The following is an 18,281-nucleotide window of genomic DNA, read 5'->3' on the forward strand; positions in this document are numbered from 1 at the left end:
CTGTTAATTTCATGCAGGGGTCTGCCGTTCTTATAGTGTTTGTCTCAATCTCTATTATTTGAATAGGGAGATTATGTAACGGTTATGTTTCCCCTCTTAAGGCACTATCATTTTTTCAGGTTCATCAACTCTAACTTAAAAAACAGACTGCAATAATTTTAAATTATTGGCATGGCTTTCTGTATTCCTGAATGTCAAGTTTAGTTTACTTTGTTTAAAATGGAAGTGACTATAGAAGAAAATGAAAAGTATACATTTTGTAAAGCAGTCGGGGGAAAGAAGAGAGGTTAGAAACACTTTGGAAAACTAAAATATGAACACAACAAGATGCCAACTGCATGTGAATGAATGACCAGATGAGGAATTAATGAATGAGTAGGACTACATCAGACCATCCTGTATTTCTCCTGCTGTCCAGCAGGTGGTGGTGTCTCACCTGAAGAATTCACTCTGTCTAGATGAGAAACAGGGCTGGCGCAGGCATGCGGGCGTAGGTGACCGCTGCCTTGGTGATAGAGATAGCTGCGTGTTGGAGATGCCAGGCTGCCCATGTGATAATGGTGATGATGATTATCAAGAGAATGAATGGGGTGAGCACTAATCACAGCTGTGGATGGAAACGGACATGGATATAAACAAAACACATGCAAACAGGACGAGATGTTAAACCAGCTGTAATAATGATGAAGAACAATGAAATACTGCTGGTGTGACACACACACACACACACACACCTACACACACACACACACACACACACACACACACACACACACACACACACACACAGTCTTCTGCAATAAACACATCTGAAGCTTGCTGTCTGTTGCCATACAAAAAGCAAAAGAACACAAAACTACAATGGACACACTATGGGAAGCATGGAATGGAGCTGTTTTCTTGATTAAATGAACAACAGCATGAGATATATTTGGAAGGTCAAAGTATGTCGTGATTTAACAGTATTACCTCTAATTACCAAATGTTATATAAAGGTTATCCTAAGAGCCTGTCCATGAATTATAACATTCATTCATTCTTTCACTCACTCATTCACTCACTCACTCACACACTTACGCTGAGGCGGCTGTGCATCAAATGGCATCATCATTTTAGGTCTCATCCCTCGTCGGCCTGCTAGTGTAGACAGGCTGTCCTCTGACTCGTGGCCTAAAAAGTATGGTGGAGACCAGCTAATCAGAAATAGCTTCTATTCTACTATTATACGATCCATCTGCAGACCTCAAGGCCCTTAATCAATTGTCTATCATTGGGTTTAATTGCATTTCTAAATGCAAGTGTCTCTCTCCACATTTGTTATGAAATAATAAAACTGAATAGATTTAATGTTCAGTAATGGTAGTGTGTGCTTGCAGCTTTGCAACCATGAATAGGAACGGGCATTATGTATGAAAAGCATGACATCATGGCATGGTAATCACAGACAGCATGGTAAGCACAGAGAAATCACAGCAAAGACGCATATTGACCACCAGCCCAAATCTTGCAAGACAATTTCAATACTGGAAGCAAACCTGGGAGAACTAACACATTTCCTGCCTAAAAATTATTTGGTAGTCAAAATGTAGTCACCTGTCTGCCAGACAAACTCAAGATTTTTACTCAGTGTTATTATGCATGTGAACTTGCAGCAAGGGAGATATTTTACTTTGATCTATTTCCAATAACATCAAAATTTTAAGTCTTCACCCTTGGGCAAGACTGACCACGGTAAGAGTTGCGCCTCTGCTGCAGGTGGGGATTGCTCTCCAGGCCACTGTCAGCCGGGGTGATGTCCTGTGATGTACGGGGGATGGGCGTTTCAGTCATGACCGGGTTGGGCTCTGGGGACTTGTCCATCGGTTTGAGTTCAAGCCTCTCATGATGAATCCAAAGGTCAGGTGGCTTCAGGTCTTTGGCGTTTCCTTTATATTTGTGGGAGCCATTTGATGACTTTGAGGCAGCCCGCTTTCTGCAGAGAACACATTAGTAATGGTTAAAGACTGATGTCATTTACTGAGAGGAGGTGGCCAAAAATCTGGAGGAAGGGTTACAGGAGGAGACTGAGCAGTACGTTAGCATAACAGAGCTTTATGATCTATTTTTGAAAGGGGCATCACAAATGGAAAAAGGGGAGGAGGACAAGAAAGGTAATAGTATGACTAAGCTTCTTACTTTTTTTGGTGGGACGTGGTGCGACGTGTACACAGGAAAGCCCCCACCACCACAACTATGATGGTAAAGGCTCCCACTGAGATGATGATGACAATGACCAGGATGTGATTTTCACTGTTGGTTCCCACCCCTGATTTACCTCGAGAGGACAAAGGTTGGATTAGGACAGATACATACATTCATACATAAAGGCTATTCACTATCTAGTAACACTATACATCAAATTACAACTAATAATTGTAGATAATGGAGAAATTTCATTTTCTCAAGGCTGTTGATCAGCCCAGTGAAAGAAGGAGGGTAGGAGGAAAATCTTACCAACTGAAGTCCCAGAGTCGTGTGTATGTGGGTTGCCTGGAGGCCCTGGTTTCGGTGGAAGATTTGAGGCTGATATAGGATGGAAAAAATAAGTTCTATTGGCCTCTTCAACTGTCATATTAATGTCTCTGTCATTCACGATACACATAATCTCAACATTTTAACAAGCACATACTGACTTTGTCAGTCATGCAGCCCAAAAGATGGAAAGATGGAAAGTTTGACAAAGAGATACACACAAGGTGCAGAGTCAGCAGTGTGCAGGGGGAGTTTACCTTGGTCATTAGCCATTTTGTCAGAGGACTCAGCTTAACAGGCCAAAGGAGAGCAGGGAGGGAAAGACAATAATAAGCAAAAACAGGTTAGATGAAAAGAGCATCAAGGGAAATGGAAATAAAGCAAGAGAAAAGGTATTGTAAAGACGAGGAGAAGGCAAAACTAGAAGAATGATAAAAAGAGAGAAAACCAAACTACCAGACCAGAGTGCACAGACACAGCCAAAGTGACAAAGAACAAAGAAGATATATAAACATGATTTAAAATGTACATTTCATAGTTTCATAAATTCTACATAACTTGAATTGTTAAAAAAAACCTAGAGTTCCTTAAAGGGATGAAATCTTATCAAAATATTTAGACAGAAACAACAAACAAATCCTATGCAGTGCTTTATTAGACATCAGTAATTATTGATTTGAGGGATTTCGTGGCTTTGTTTGATATAATATATTAACTGTGCAAACTTGTTTTTGTGCCAGTGAAAGTCAAATCCCAAAGCTGCATTTCTGGACATGTGAGAGTAACAAAAAATAACGAATAGTGGTCTAACATTTCTAACATTCGTTTGCTGTTTCACTGTAGGATTCGCCTCTGTGTGACCAACTACGGTTTGTCAGTGACCCCTTATTACCCCCTGTGAGGAGTGGCCCATGAGACAAACAGCTCATCTGTTTTCCTGTAACCTGCCCTCCTATCCACATAGACATGCAAGGCCCACACTAGGGATAAAGTATTAAGTTGTCGTGCCTCCTCTGAAGGGAACAAGGGAGGGTGAAAAGCTAGAAGCTCCACAGCGGGACACCTGTATGATGGATCGACTACTTTAGGCACAAAGACTGGACTGTATCATTGCCACTCCTTAGCCTGCCCTGGGGTCCATTGTAGACATGAAAGGTGGATGGACAAAGCTTGTAAATCAAAGAACCAGGGAACCATGGATTACGTTAAGTAATGCTTTTTTTCTTCTGGCATGCAACATGTTAATTGCCTATTTACACATCCGGCAGACACAAAGTATCATTAAGATTCATTCGAAGGTGTGAATGTAGTCCCCTAAAGAGCGTAAATAATATATTTATTCTCTTTTATAGCTTGTCAAAGATCAACAGTACTAAATGAAGGAACTTGTTTACTAATTTAAGAAGATATCTTGGCCTCAGAATCATCATGGACACTTACTTTTTGGAGTGCGAAAATGTACAGCATCAGACATTGGTCCCATTCCCTTTGAGTTTCGAGCCTGGATCTTGAAGTAGTAGGTGGTGTCCAGCGTCAGCTCCTGGATCTGGTGTGTCAGACGGTTGCCCACCACTGGTTCAATGACCCAGTCATGTACCTCAGCATTTACATCTGTACTATAGTAGATAATATAGCCTGAAAAAGGAAAGATCAGAAAGAGAGAAATTATTTGTTGGTTTTAATGCTGCTGAATAGAAGATCATCTCACAGCAGTCAGATATCACACTTTACTATAAACGCCAACGTCACAATTTTACCTTATGTAATATTTTTGTGCAGATCAATTCTCCACGTAAATTTGATTTCATTAGTCAATATTTCGCCAGAAACTTTGACAGTTTTTAGATTAGTTTATGGTTATAGAAGTTAATATAGGTTAAACTTAAGATTTATCTGTGAGACTGCAAAATGCTTAACCTCTAAGAGACTCACCAGTGATCTTTCCATTGGCCTCAGAGGGAGGCTGCCAGTTGACAATAATGGTGCGGGGTTTGTTCTCTTTGCTCACCACCGTCACATCTTTTGGAGAGGAGCTAGGAACTATGGTGGGGGTTGAGACAGGACATTGTGTTAATTAAGTGGTCACAATTTAAATTCAACAACATGGCATGATAGGAGCAAACTTTGTCTTTGTGCAGTGTTGCACCTATTTTATATTGGAAAATGTGTCCAAAAGTGATGATCTATAGTTTGTTTTTCACATGTACCAGTGTTTTTATTTATGTATATACATCGGAATATAGTAAATAAAAATTGTTCTTCTCTCTATAATAAAAACAGAAAAATCTAGATTTTAGAATTTTGGTTTCTTTTTAATGTCATGTTTATTGTGAAGCATCATTTAGATCAGAAATTACACTATAAACATTTTTTAAAGTGCTATTAATTATGCAGCGTTGCAGGTATCCTATAGAAACAACCAGAGGATTTTATGTTTAATGGAGAATGGCTAAAGATTTTTTGTCTAAAGGACTGTAGGATGCTGCTATGAGTTATTTTACCTCTGATAAAGTCAATTTATGCAATTTTGATTCAGTGTACTGAGGAAATAGTAATTTATGTTCATCCCTCAGATAGTGTCCCAAGCAAAATGTAACAAGGAAATGTGCCCACCCAGGGTTTTACAGTAACAGAATAATGAACCAAAAAAGAAACACAGTTTATTTTGTTTTATAAGCTTCTTTTGTAGCTCTCTTGCTCCTCGGGTTGACACACTTTGCCATCTGGTGTGCAGAAAATGAAATGTTACACCCAGCCAGAGGCTTGTTGCTCTGGACATGTTGTAGGTTAATGTCTCTTAAATCATGTGCATTTGGTGTGTTCCTGAACACTTGGGTATTTGTGTGTTTTCCTACTCGTCTCAAATGTGGTGCCCTGTGCAGTCATGCTCCATGTGCTGGTGCGGCGGCCTTTGGTCACCATGACAGAGAACTCGTAGAGTGTGTTGGGTTTTAGACCCGTCACCATGTGGCTCAGGCTGGTGGTGTTCGCCATCTAGGGAGAAACAGGCAAACACACATAAGCACACGGACAGTAAGTGTATGATGGAAGATTACATCCACTGAACACTGATCAGCTCTTCAAGGGGGCACTCTATTACACCAATTATTCATCAATGAGTCTGCTTGTTTTTCTCAAAAAAATAAAAATAAAATAAAAATAAAATAAAAAATAAAATAATACAAATATATATATTTTGTGTTTGTTTTGTTTTTTGTTGTTTTTTTGAGAAAAACAAATAGAGTCATTAATTAATAACAAATAATATTCACTCACTTCAACATCTAAACATGATTTCATCTTATAAAACAAAAATGGAGGAAAACTCTATAAGCGAGAACTCCAGAACATGAAACACCTTTGCTTGAAAAATACTTTTAGGCAATTATTCCAATTCTGGATAGTTGACATTTAGATTTCAATTAATTAGAAAACATAGTTTTTGCTCTAAACATCAGTCACCAGTCTGAATGTTTTGGAGGGACTGGGATACATTACACACACTGACCACTGAGTGGAACCAGAAGCCTTTACATTTTGTGATTAATGTGCTCTAATTTTGTCACATTGGGTCTGAAATACAGAACCACATGACAGACACTACAAAGAGGCTTGAAAAGAAAACCAAATATGCCTTATTATAGAAAATTACTGTCTCTAATATAAAGTCAACAAATTTCAAATACGTAACGATTTATCTTGACTTTCATTGGGCTGAACTGAATGTAAAACATTTGTTAGCTTGCTGGGCAACATACAGCAGCAGCAGTGAGCCAGGTCTCTACTATAGTCCTATCTAACTTTGCATGCTGTGACAGAAGTGCAGTTCTCCAGTGGGGGCTGTCAAACAGAGGGCAGTAGGGTAAGAAAAGGAAACACACTGTTCTTTGGATACATGCAGCCAGTTTGAGAGCATATCTTTAATAATGTACAAGCTTTTCTGGCTAGATTCACTCCAAGAGAAGAAAAGAAATGAAGAAGACTGTTGGTCACTGCTCTGCAGTACAGCAATGCTAACTTATACTGCATGCAACAAATATACACAATGTTGTTTTCAGAGCGCAGAACCCCAAACCACAAAGGACCTCTTCTAATAGACTTATTAGAATATAAGAGTTTGTTAATAGAAAAGAAACATAATAAGGCAGTGAAGGTCTTCAACGGAGTGAGAATCTGGACAATTTGAGGATCCACTCATTGAAGCCAACTGCACTGCCTGTACATCATGTGTACATCACCTGTCCTGTGCTTTCTTTACATTCTACTCTGAATAATTAAATCCTAAATATTGTCAGATAATTGGCAGAAAATGGCTGGTGAAGAATTTCTTTAATGCAACAAACTGACAAGAGCTGTATAACCTTTGAAAGACTCAACTGCTGAGCCTGTGTTTGAGTCTTGTGTGTTAGCTGTATGGTGAATGCACTGTCAGACTAACACAGTCCAGTTTTCAGACTGTCTTGTCCTTGTTGAATAATTTATCAGTAAACACAGCCTTTATCTGAGCCCTGCTTGGTCACAAGTGAACAGATACACAGATGCAACCATGATCTCACGCACACACTCACAAATAGTAAATAATCATCATAACTGATCTGCAGTCAATAAGTACAAGCTGATTCAACAACACCCCATTTCAGGTTCTACTCACTGGGATTCAATACAAATATTTTAACAGTTCCACTACACTACACTTCCATTACACTCAGATGCATAACTTCACTCAGAAACACTGGATTTGCATTTGTATGCACTCAGAAAATGGATTTAATATTACAGTGTAACACTAGATTATTTCACTAATAATAAACTTTGGAAATTACTTTGTTAAAGATCACTACAATTACAATTAGTCATTTAGCTTTTATCCAAGGCGACTTACACATAAGTAGCAGACACTAGGGACAACTTGGGGGTTCAGTGTCTTGCCCATGGACACTTTGGCTTGTAGGAGGGAAGACCTGATCCTGTGGTTCGTGGATGACCAAATGAACTACAGCCACCAACTCACCCTATAGTTTAATAACTGATAAGTATTGTGTTTACCAGGTAAACACACACTTGTTTCTACTTCTACTACTTTTAATTAACTTAAAATGTAAGGATTTGCTGCTCCTCTGTTGTATAAAATTTCAAATGAAGTACCTTTGTTTTTCAACTTTGTCAGGCAAAACAAGCAGTTTGAAGACCTTGAGGACCTTAGGCTGTGGGAAATTGTAATTTGCATGCTTCTCTATTTAAAAAATGAATTAATAAATAATAAATTATAGGTTTTTAATAAAATCAGATACCAATTTTTGTACTATTTGTTTGGGATTTTTTTTTGTCTTCAAAAGCAAATAATCTAGCAATTATCCCTGTACAGTGGTGCTGGGTTTGAGTAGGACTACTGCTGCACCATTTGAAGAGATTCACAGGAAATGATGTGGACATGTAATTCAGCATTATTGTTTCAGTCTTACTGTATCTACAGATGCATCAGGACTGTGTTAGGTACTGGCAATGCACTGCGACATTTCCTCCTACTGCTAGTGGTTTTAAATGGCCAAACTCGCGCAGGATTACATTGTAAAGCAACCAATCAGTTTGTTCCTATGACTGTAATTGTTCATCAAAAATGCAACAAAAAAAATAAGGCAGTCAGTTTTGCTGCCTGAAAACCGTTCTACAAAAATGAACTGCCTTTGCTGTTAGCAGCAGTAACGACGGGTGTCAGAAATCTTTCAGATTCTAATTATATTTGCTTTATATTATATTGTTGAAATTCTGCGATTGATTCGAAGTGGAATAAAATATTTATAAAAATAAAAACTGTTGCCTTCAGCTTGTGAACTGTTTCTACTGTAAGCCACAGCAGTTTTTTCTTAATTAAAACATCAACCTGGAAAGCGTCTACTCCTCTTTATAGTACTTTAAAAGATGGATGAAAAATAAATTACTGTTCACTTTAAAATACCAGCATTATGCTGCGACTGTGCTCAGAAGCTACTGTGGGAATACTTTATTATATAATTTTATGGCATTTCTTTTCATTTCTGGCACATCAATACTTCTCTCTGGTAAGTGTAGGCCTTAGGGGGTGCACAAAGTCACATTGCACTCAAATTCACAGGAACTGTACTGTATTAAATAAAAGCACATCACTAAAATGTGGGAATTAATTTGAGATGTATTTAACTGAATTACACTGAGAAAAGATGGTGTGCTTCAGCTATACTAGACTTCAACTCATTCTTGGTTTAAAAATTAATCTAGAGTTTCTTTTGTATAATACACCATCCTCTGTAAAAGTAACAGAAACCATTTTAGAACAATTTGGTGGTTGAAAGATGAGCAAACACACACGACCAGAAGTGTCAAAGAAAAATTTCATACCTTCACTTTAGTGTTGGCAGGGATGTTGGTCTTCCATCGCACTGTGTAGAAGCGGTTATCTGTGATCTTTTGGTTCTTAGGCAGCGAGTTGTCAGCCCAGGTCACCTTGATGGTGTCGTGGCTCAGCACAGACGCCTGAACACCCACGGGTGGCATCATGGGGGAGGGGTCTGGTACTGGGGTGTATGGAGCATGGAAGAGTTCGTACAGGTCAACATCGGGGTCTATGGGGTCTGCACATCCGGCAGTAAACCCACATGCATGCACCCAAATTAAAATGACCAAAATTAAAACATAAAGAGAAGTGTGGCATGGTGGATCAGACAGTGGAGTCAAAACAGTAAGTTGGGAGCAACAAAAATAAGGTTAATTAGTTAAAATGAAGGACGACAACGAAGTAGGAGGGAAAAAAATACCAAAAGTACCACAAGGATGGGATTGGGAAGAGTGAAGAGAAAGAGAGAGAAAATTCTATTAGAAAAACAGACACTGACCTCTACAATAAGATGAAACTACAGACTTAGCTACTGTACACTCTGTGGTGTATTATCAATAACTACTGTAGCACTACAGAGGGGGAGAGAATGTCTATTCAAAAGAAAAGATTACAGTAAATGGAAAACTAGAATAAAACCCCAATACCACATTTTCAAACTTGCACATCAACGGGCCGCCCCAATCTTTTTAGAAAGAAGCAATAATGAAATGTGTTTACATTATAGAGCTTTTCACAAAATGAAAAGTGCAATGTGGATAAACAGGACATTGGATGCACTGCAACCTTCCCTCTTTGCAGTGTCATGTCGACAAGGTGCATTATGTCCTTGATAAGTGCAGAAAACATATTGAGGTTTTAAGTAATTGAGACTACAGACAAAAACGAGAAGGTCACACACAAAAGGTGGCTGTGTTTGTGTTGACTGTGGCTTCTGTTTAGAGACTCAAAGACATTTGGTGGGAGATTGTGATGAAAGATAGGTTTTTTCCTCTTTGAACAGTCACTTTAATTTAATACTGTACAGTGACTAACATGCGTCACTTTTATAGCACCAGTACAATTATAATGATTAGCTAACAGAGACCTAAAATAAAAGACTTAAATACTGTATATTGTTCTGCTTTGCATACTGTGCGCTTGTGTCCTGTATTTATTTTAGTACATTACTAATGTCTTTCTTAATTTTCCTGTAACATTTTTCCTGTTTTATGTAAACTTGACTTTAGCTATTTGGCTGATTATTTATCTGTTTCCACTGTTAAAAAACAAGACTCAAACCTCTCGAAACAATTATTGAGACAGCAAAACAATGTAAAGCCCGTAGAGATAAACCCCAACAAAGATGAGCCTGCTGTGGCTGCAGAGGATGGCTGTGGCCATTCAATGGCTAAAAAGAGTAAAAGCTGGATTTTCATCATCCACGGCAGCTACAACAAGCAGAGAAAAAAACAAAAAAACAACAACAAAGCTTGTGGCTGCATATACGATGGATAAAAACTCACACCATTCACTACTGATACTCTTTTAGACCCCAACACTACTGAAAAGTAATATAACATCTAATGTTACATAAAACTGTGGTTGATAGTCAATATAGTTCAAATATTATTATCAGGATATATACATTGTAAAATATAATTTAGGTAAAATAACTAGATAAAAAAGTCTGTTTCTGCATAATATAGCAAAAATATACCTTGAAAATTCTTACAATGATACAAAGAGAAAAAAAACCTTTAAATCGTATACCATAAATAACAGTTATTACTGATTTAGGATTTTACAAGGTTAAAAGAAAAACTTATCAAATTGAAATATAAGGAACATAACACTATCTAATGACAGATTATGATATGTTGTTTCACTTAATATGTATATCATCATGTTCTATCTATTATGAAAGACTTTCATTCTTAAAGTTAGCGTTCTTCACTGTTAAGGGCCTCATACAGAGCACAGTCCAGCACTTGAATATGGTAAATGGTATTTTACATAATGACAACCTGTTGCTTAATTATCTGTTTATGTATGAGCGATGGTGTGTGTGTGTATACGTTTTCACAAGAAACACTTCAGTGGTTTTTTTGCTCGTTGTACCCAATGAATGGCCAGTGAATAAATGTATGTGTCTATGAGAAGGAAAAAGCTCAGACAAGCAGATTCTGAGAAGCACACTAAAGGATAAATGCTTTAAGATGGCCTCCTGGCAGCTGGTTTAACTGCTGCTAGTTCTGTCCTTGGTTTGAATGTGATGGAAGAAAAAGCTTTGGTCAATCATCTGCAATGACTCGACTAGCCTCGACCACTTCTTGGTGTCTATGTGTTTATCTGTATTTTCTATAACAGCAATGAGGAACCTGCCCTTGTAACACGTTACAATTTGGGGGGAAATTCCTCATTTCCTGCTTTCTAGTTTAGACATCATTTTAATGTAACATCATACATATAAAAAAAAGTTCACCAAGTTTTTCCTTAGTTATTTTTTCCAAAAGTAAAAGTACTATGTAGGTCAGCTCATCTTTTTAATCCCAACTTGAACAAACTGGCAGGAAGGGAACGCACCCCCGAGGATTCAGTAGCAGAAGATGGTGGTGGGCTTTGGTTCTGCTTTGAGAGGAAACGTTTGGATCTAACGAAGGGTTGCCAAAGTCACCACAGGGGGTCTGCATGCAGTTTTTTCCATGTGTGTGTGAGTGTGAAGATGTGAGGAAGAGAGAGCTTTATAGAGAGAAGTGTACAGTATGACAGTGCGCGGGTGTGTGCATACACTTAGACTGCCACCCCCCTCCCTTGAAGCATGTTGACGTGTTTCATGTCATCTGGCATCCAACCCCTCTCAAGCTATGCTGTGCCATAGTGCTGTAGCTGAGACAAACTGGAGTGATCAAGGCTGAGCAAGAAGGTGGGAGGCTGGATTGGAGAGGAGGCGGGTGCATCCCACATTTTGGGACACGCCAGGGAGCATGGGCTTGTTGTCTTCTGACACTGTCACATAAACTGTTTGAACTCAACATACAGTTGACTTCCTTTGTCAAACACACTGTATTGGGATTTAGATTCTTCTTATAATTGTTAACAAGACTGTAATCTGAGGCCTTAAGAATTATGTATTTTCTGGCTACCAGGCAAACTGGATAGTCTGTATCCTTAGGCTAACACCAAAGAGCTGTCTCAGAGATAAAGATGCCTACATCACAGCACCTGCATTTCTGAGGCCAGTACCAATATCATCAAATCACCTTAACATTACATAACAAACACTTTTGATAAGGATCTTACTACTGATAAATTAACTTGTCAGTGCTCTGTGATTATCTGGGACAAGGAAATATTACTGGTCCATCAATATAAAAGAAATATATCCTCTCTAATTTATTGTCAGGACAACTGGTAATCTAGGGAATAAACTTGAGGGTTTTAAACATTTGATTAAAAAGGATGCAAGTATACTTAAGGCGATGAAGACAAGAATTAATTAGAGCAGGGAGATGCCCAGGTGACGCATTATCTATTTAGTAATTTAAAAATCCAATAACAAACTCTGGTTAGACATTGCAAAGAAAAATGTCAGCTCAAGCCCTTTTTTTGTTCAAAAAGTGGATGCAACCGTACAGTTTGGGTACTGAATATCACATAACACTGAATGTTGTTTATGTTATAGAAGAGCTTCGGAGACCACAGTTAATGGCACTAAGTTTCTGTACACATTACAAAAGCATCGTTTGAATTCCTATTTTGCAGTGCATTAAATGTAAGAGAGACACAATTTCTTTAAGGTAAGCAGGGAGCAGACTTCTGTGCGTGTTTAGATGCATGTAGTTCATACCTGACTGTGGTCTGGTGATGGCACTCTCATACACAGGAATCCCTTCACCCACGTTATTTAAGGCCTTCAGTGTGATCACATAATGGGAGCTGGGGTCTGTAAGAGAAAGGTAAAGAAAGATTGGTGAGAGAAATGAGAAAGGCAACATAAACTGATGCATTCGTCTAATCAAACTAAGTTTCTTGAGACTCTCCATTCATAATTGTGTTTTTTTCAATTATTGTGTTAATAAAAACCAGTAACAGCAAGTATCTAATCTGCGTTATACTATGGACACAGAAGAATGAAAATTTATTTTCCTTTAGAAAAACGTATGTAATTATATGTGCTGCTCATTAATAAAATAAAAATGATTACAGCAGTGGTTTCTTGGTTTTATTAAATAGTTAAATGTACCTCCAAAATGATGATGTCAATATTCACTGAAACTTACACTTATGCAAAATTAAGAGCTAGAAGAACCTTTTAGTGAGGTAAAGCCTACTGTTGATGTTTCCTTAGGTCTCATTACAGCAAGTACTAAAATCACCAAAACAAATTTGTTTTTTTTTCTAAATATTTGTCTTGTAGCCCAATCTGTGTAATCAGCAGCATAGTCTTTTGGTGGAGAAGATCTCATTAATTCTCTAAATACTACAAAAACAAAAGAAAACAAAAATTCATCCTCACCAAATACAAGGAACGGAAATAAAAGAACAATTCAGAATGAACAGCAGAGGTTGGTCCTTACCAAGGTTTTCAATAGTATAGTAACGTTGCTTGTAGTCCACTTTGATAGTCTGAGCATGGGGACTGCCTATGCCATAGCTGATGGTGTAACCTCGCACTACAATGTCCTGGTTCTCTGGCGGTGTCCAGCTCACTACGATACTGTTGACCAGTGGGCGGACATGGAGAGAACTGGGCTGGTCTGGTACTCGTGATTCTGGAGGGGGAGTTTTAGGAAAAACTTGAGCAGAGTTCTTTGAATCAGGTGAGATAATCAGCTAATCAAATGCTGACTGAACAGCAAAAACACAGAACACTAAGTCTTAAAGGTGATAGATTCTGGTTTAGCCTGTAAGATCTAGGTAAACAAAGTCTTTTTACCATCCAGGTCACTCTCAAACGTCTCTGCTGTGATCCACTCAGTAGCAGGTCCTGTGCCATTCACCGTCATGGCTGACACCCTGAAGGAGTACTCTGTCCCTCGCTCCAGACCTGAACAGAAACACAACACAAACAGGTCAAATTCAAAGCTCATGTACTGAGACAGTAAACTTGTGTATTAAAACTGAAAACTAATAACACTTCTCTCACTTTTTTAGGCATGATTTTATCGTATTATTTACTTGTGCTCTCCACTTTGCTGGCCCATTGGGGTTTCAAGGCACAGACAAATATTTTAAAAGCACAAGTAGTCGCCCCATAGTTTGATACTTCAGTGCAAAGAAAAAAAAATGTGAAGACTTGAAAGAAAAAGTGTGTAACAACAGTAGTCAATAGACAGTACAGTACAACAGTAGACCAACACAACAAAACAGAAAAAACACATTTGGAATCTAAATTCATACATATTTTAAAGCTTTGTGTCCTTCAGAAAGTGCAGTGTTACCGTGGGTGCTGGCTTTGGTATTGAAAAAGGGGAACCGCCTGCTGACAAATGATTTGTTGTAGTACTATTTTGCTCTAAAACTTTTTATCATCATCATCATCATCTCGTCCCATTAGCACATTACATGCTAATCCTGTAGTCATTGCTTTCAGTACACACTATTCTGGGCCACCCTTGGGGGTAGCTTCTGAAGGCTTCCTAACTATCCATGCCTCCAAGGCTACAACATCTCAGTCTTAATACTTTTGAACCAACAAACACCCCTCTGTTTCACCCCCCAGAATGTTCTCAAAAATCCACTTTTAAGTGTATATTCTCTTTGATGAAGCGCACAGTGTGAGGCTGGGCCACTTGAAAGTCGCTGAGAGAACATCTAATATTAATCATTGCTGTGTGTCTCTGGTGATATTGTGCATATTTTGGTGGTCACAGCGGGTGAGGTTACAGTAAAGTAAGACATGTAACTTCATCTGAAAATGTTTAGATGAAATTCAAGTGTTGACTAAATAAACAGACTTAGTGACAGACGGATTCCAAACAACGATTTAGACTGATCTTCAGTCTCAATCATAATTTGAAATATTGCAGCATGTCAGATATAGCTAACAGCATCAAGATTACACCCAGCAGAGATAAAATTGCGTCTAAGAGCATAAATGTTTTAATGTGGGGCCTGTCTAAAACATTGAAAGTTGTGTTATGGTATGCTATGGTATGGCAGGCAAAACCTTTCCCTGGTAAACCTTTTTACATGACATTCAGTAATAAAATTCAAATTAAAAAATATGTAAACGTTAGACAGTTCATTGAAATACACTGCTGCAGTTGACAAGCTGTGTGTTGAGTCAAGGGCACAGATCTTGTTATCAAAATTTCTGCAGCACAATGACACTCAAATCACTGCAAATCTCACCCTAAGTGATCCAAGTGGACTTCTCTGAACGCAAGTCTCCACAAACCTCAGGACATATTGTGGACACAGGCAGTATCTGTGGTGTAGCATATGTGCAAATTTTCTATGTCCTCAATGTTAAAAGCGTTGTCTCCTCAGCCTTTTCAGTTTGCTAGAAATGAAGTCAAATATACTGTAGGTTTTTTGCATCTGGAGCCTTTACATAAAGTAAATGTTTTTCTTCTATTTAACAAAAGTTATCCACTGATCCATTGCAAAGTTGCGGGGGCTGCAGCCAATCTCAACCCAAAACTTAGTGAGATAACAGGAAAAAAATCTAATTTGACTTAAGATGCATTTAAATGTATTCTACTTGCCAGCTGGGAACTGTTGTCCATGGAGGTGGAGCTAGAAACAAACTGGATGTAACTGGGTGTAAACTGCAGACAGAAACAAGGTCTCTAGCTTCTTTCCACCTACTCATATACTAATAATAGCACTACAAACACACCTGCTTGCAAGAGATAATTGGAAAACACTAAATACAAGTCTGTCAAAAATTACTATAATTATTACAATGATGGAGTATAGAGACCAATCTCAGAGTTATGATAGAGCAGGAAGACTTTTCCTCTCAAGCAGGAGTTAGTTCAACAATGATGTCCAATGTCCCTATCTCTTACCATCAATAAGCTTGTTAAGCTGGGTGCCTCCAGTGGTCTCGGCTGCCTCACTCCTCCGGGATCCTTTGCGGTATCGGATCTTGTAGCCCGTGATTTCCCCGTTCTGGCCATTAAAAGGAGGGGGCTGCCACCGAAGCATGATGCTCTGAGGGCAGAAAAACCAGGGCATGGGTGAGATGAAACTAAATATTATGTTTAGCACATGTGGTAAAGGTGACATTATGGCTTAGCAGGTAGCATCACGCCTTCCCACACACTGCATAAGTTTTTTTAATCTATGTGCTACAAATAGTGTCTCACCTGCTCTTTTTTTTTATAGAGTGCAAATGGGTGGGCCCTAAAATCACTCTGTGTGTGGCTGATGCTGTGCAGATTGACGCATTAGGAACAAATAAACACATGAATAATAAAAGGAGGTGTCCTGATGAGTGGGGTGTGAACATGTGCACATGCAGAAGTGTGTGTGGTACTGGCGAACCCTGTAGAGACAGTGAGACACAGAGATGAATGTAGGACTTTTGCTGGCAGGCCACGGCACTGTTGTGGGATTTATGCATATGAGTTTTTGTGTGAGTGTTTAAAGAGATGGGTAGGGGGGTGACTCAGTGTGGGATAAGAGTTAATTAACGCTTCCCCACTGTCACACTGCTGCACAAAAGCCTGAATACATGTACAGGGCACACAAACACTCCTCCCCAGCCAAGTCAAGGGAATTGCACAAATTAAATTTGTGTTAAGTGTGTTCAATTATTTTCATTTTTCTTATTACACTGTCGGCCTCAATTCATGTGTGTTGTTTGTCTCCCTTATTCTCCTTAACCATTAAAAACTGTTTAATTGACTTCTGTAAAATCACAAGTGAAGGTGACAAAGGAGATGCCTAAAGGAAGAAAAAGGTGCAAAATAAGATCACAAAAACATAATTGTTGAATTGCCTTAAAGGTAAAAAAAAAAAAAAAAAAAAGAGAGAGGTTCTGCTTGACAAGACCCAAACACGAGACTGAATATAAAATGCATGTTAATTAGTATTTTTCCACAGTTCCACTTAGCTGGGTGTATCAAACAGCTAATTACATAAATGCTTTGTATCTATATAATTGTACCAGAATTACTGACTTACTGTCTGTGTACATTCAGAATTAAACACGTTGACAACAAAGAATGAAAGTGAGATGCCTAATTCTAATAATGTTCAGGAATAAAAGATGCCAGGCATTTTAAATTTGTTTGTCTGGGTCTAACTAAAGAGGGACAGCCTGGATCTACACTATCCATTCAGAAAAGAATTCATGTCTTTTCCTCAGAATGAGTCCTCTTCATTTTACTCTTTGCATTAGCACGAGTGCTTTCTCTACACAAATCTCAGCTGAGTATCCCTCAACATGGGTGGCCAGTTCTCGCTCAAGCTGGGAATGTGTGATAGGACTGTCTAACCCTTTTTTCTTTTTCTTTTCTAGTCTGACAGTTTCCCCTTCATTCAGCCTCTGCATCAACTAGAAAAGACCTAAAAATGCTTTTGCGTTTTTTGTAGTCAATGCATGTACCCTGAGGTTTTGCGTATCTTCTCCCCTTGCTGCTCTCTGTTTGCACTTGTAAGAAACATTTTTTGTAAAATTTATTCCATCACTTGGGTGGAAATATACAATAAGTGGGCCTACAGCTCCCTGTTTGAAGATCAAATAGCTAAAACAGACAGGCAGCTGAGGACAGTTTCCCTTGTTTAATCAGAAGCCTGTTGTGCAGCCTGCATCCACCTTAGCAGCGTTACAGAATCGAGAGCATCCCACAATGACTACAGAATGTTTAAACATAATAAAGCTGACTTAACAAAAACAGTTTGTACGAACTGAAAGTTCACCTAAATTAAAAGGATCTCACATTTTTGTCGTCTCACCTTAAACATGCTAATCAGAATTATGCTAGGCTGTTACCAGGGTGGCTCTGTGCACACTGTAACTCAATAAATGTGAATTTGGCAATTTATACCGTATGTCAAAAGACATCTATACATCTACAATACCTGGGCTAAAGTGTTTTTATTCGAAATTCCAATTTTAGAAAGAGGAATCTAAATGTATGTTGAAGTCTGTCAATTTAAACTACAGTGTTACACTGCATAACCTCACATCTAATATTTAACTTTTCTGTTTGTTTCACTTTTGAATAGGTGTAAATAACCAAATCAATCATTCCTTGCATACTATGACCATTAAGCTAACTCCCAGGATAGCCTACATTTTCCAGGCTAATATGAATTAAAATGGTTAAAAGTGGCAGTTCAGACACATTTTAAAGAAAATTAGAGCAAACAGGTTGCACCTGAGCACACTTTTGTTTAGGGCCACAGCAAAGCCTCTGCATACTTTTGTAAATGGCAGATTTGATAAAAAAGTTAACTATAC

General features: G+C 38.4%; 1 protein-coding gene across 18 annotated transcripts in view; it reads right to left on the reverse strand.

The window, feature by feature from the left end:
* neo1a (neogenin 1a) overlaps positions 1-18,281 on the reverse strand; it is a 134,684-nt gene that overhangs the window by 3,009 nt on the left and 113,394 nt on the right. For 10 of the 18 annotated variants that reach the window (XM_067495767.1, XM_067495761.1, XM_067495766.1 and 7 more), the window contains exons 13-26: positions 15,880-16,024; positions 13,800-13,910; positions 13,441-13,635; positions 12,711-12,806; positions 8,887-9,119; positions 5,367-5,505; positions 4,444-4,551; positions 3,952-4,146; positions 2,769-2,801; positions 2,494-2,562; positions 2,176-2,314; positions 1,728-1,972; positions 1,078-1,170; positions 437-607 (exon numbers count right to left, since the gene is read on the reverse strand). In XM_067495767.1, coding sequence (XP_067351868.1) covers positions 437-607; positions 1,078-1,170; positions 1,728-1,972; positions 2,176-2,314; positions 2,494-2,562; positions 2,769-2,801; positions 3,952-4,146; positions 4,444-4,551; positions 5,367-5,505; positions 8,887-9,119; positions 12,711-12,806; positions 13,441-13,635; positions 13,800-13,910; positions 15,880-16,024 — 1,972 coding nt within the window. The remainder of the gene's footprint in view (positions 1-436; positions 608-1,077; positions 1,171-1,727; positions 1,973-2,175; positions 2,315-2,493; positions 2,563-2,768; positions 2,802-3,951; positions 4,147-4,443; positions 4,552-5,366; positions 5,506-8,886; positions 9,120-12,710; positions 12,807-13,440; positions 13,636-13,799; positions 13,911-15,879; positions 16,025-18,281) is intronic. The other 8 variants (XM_067495775.1, XM_067495762.1, XM_067495772.1 and 5 more) reach the window with 6 other exon arrangements.

Source organism: Channa argus, chromosome 2 (genome assembly GCF_033026475.1).
Source record: "Channa argus isolate prfri chromosome 2, Channa argus male v1.0, whole genome shotgun sequence".
Taxonomy (NCBI): Eukaryota; Metazoa; Chordata; class Actinopteri; order Anabantiformes; family Channidae; genus Channa; species Channa argus.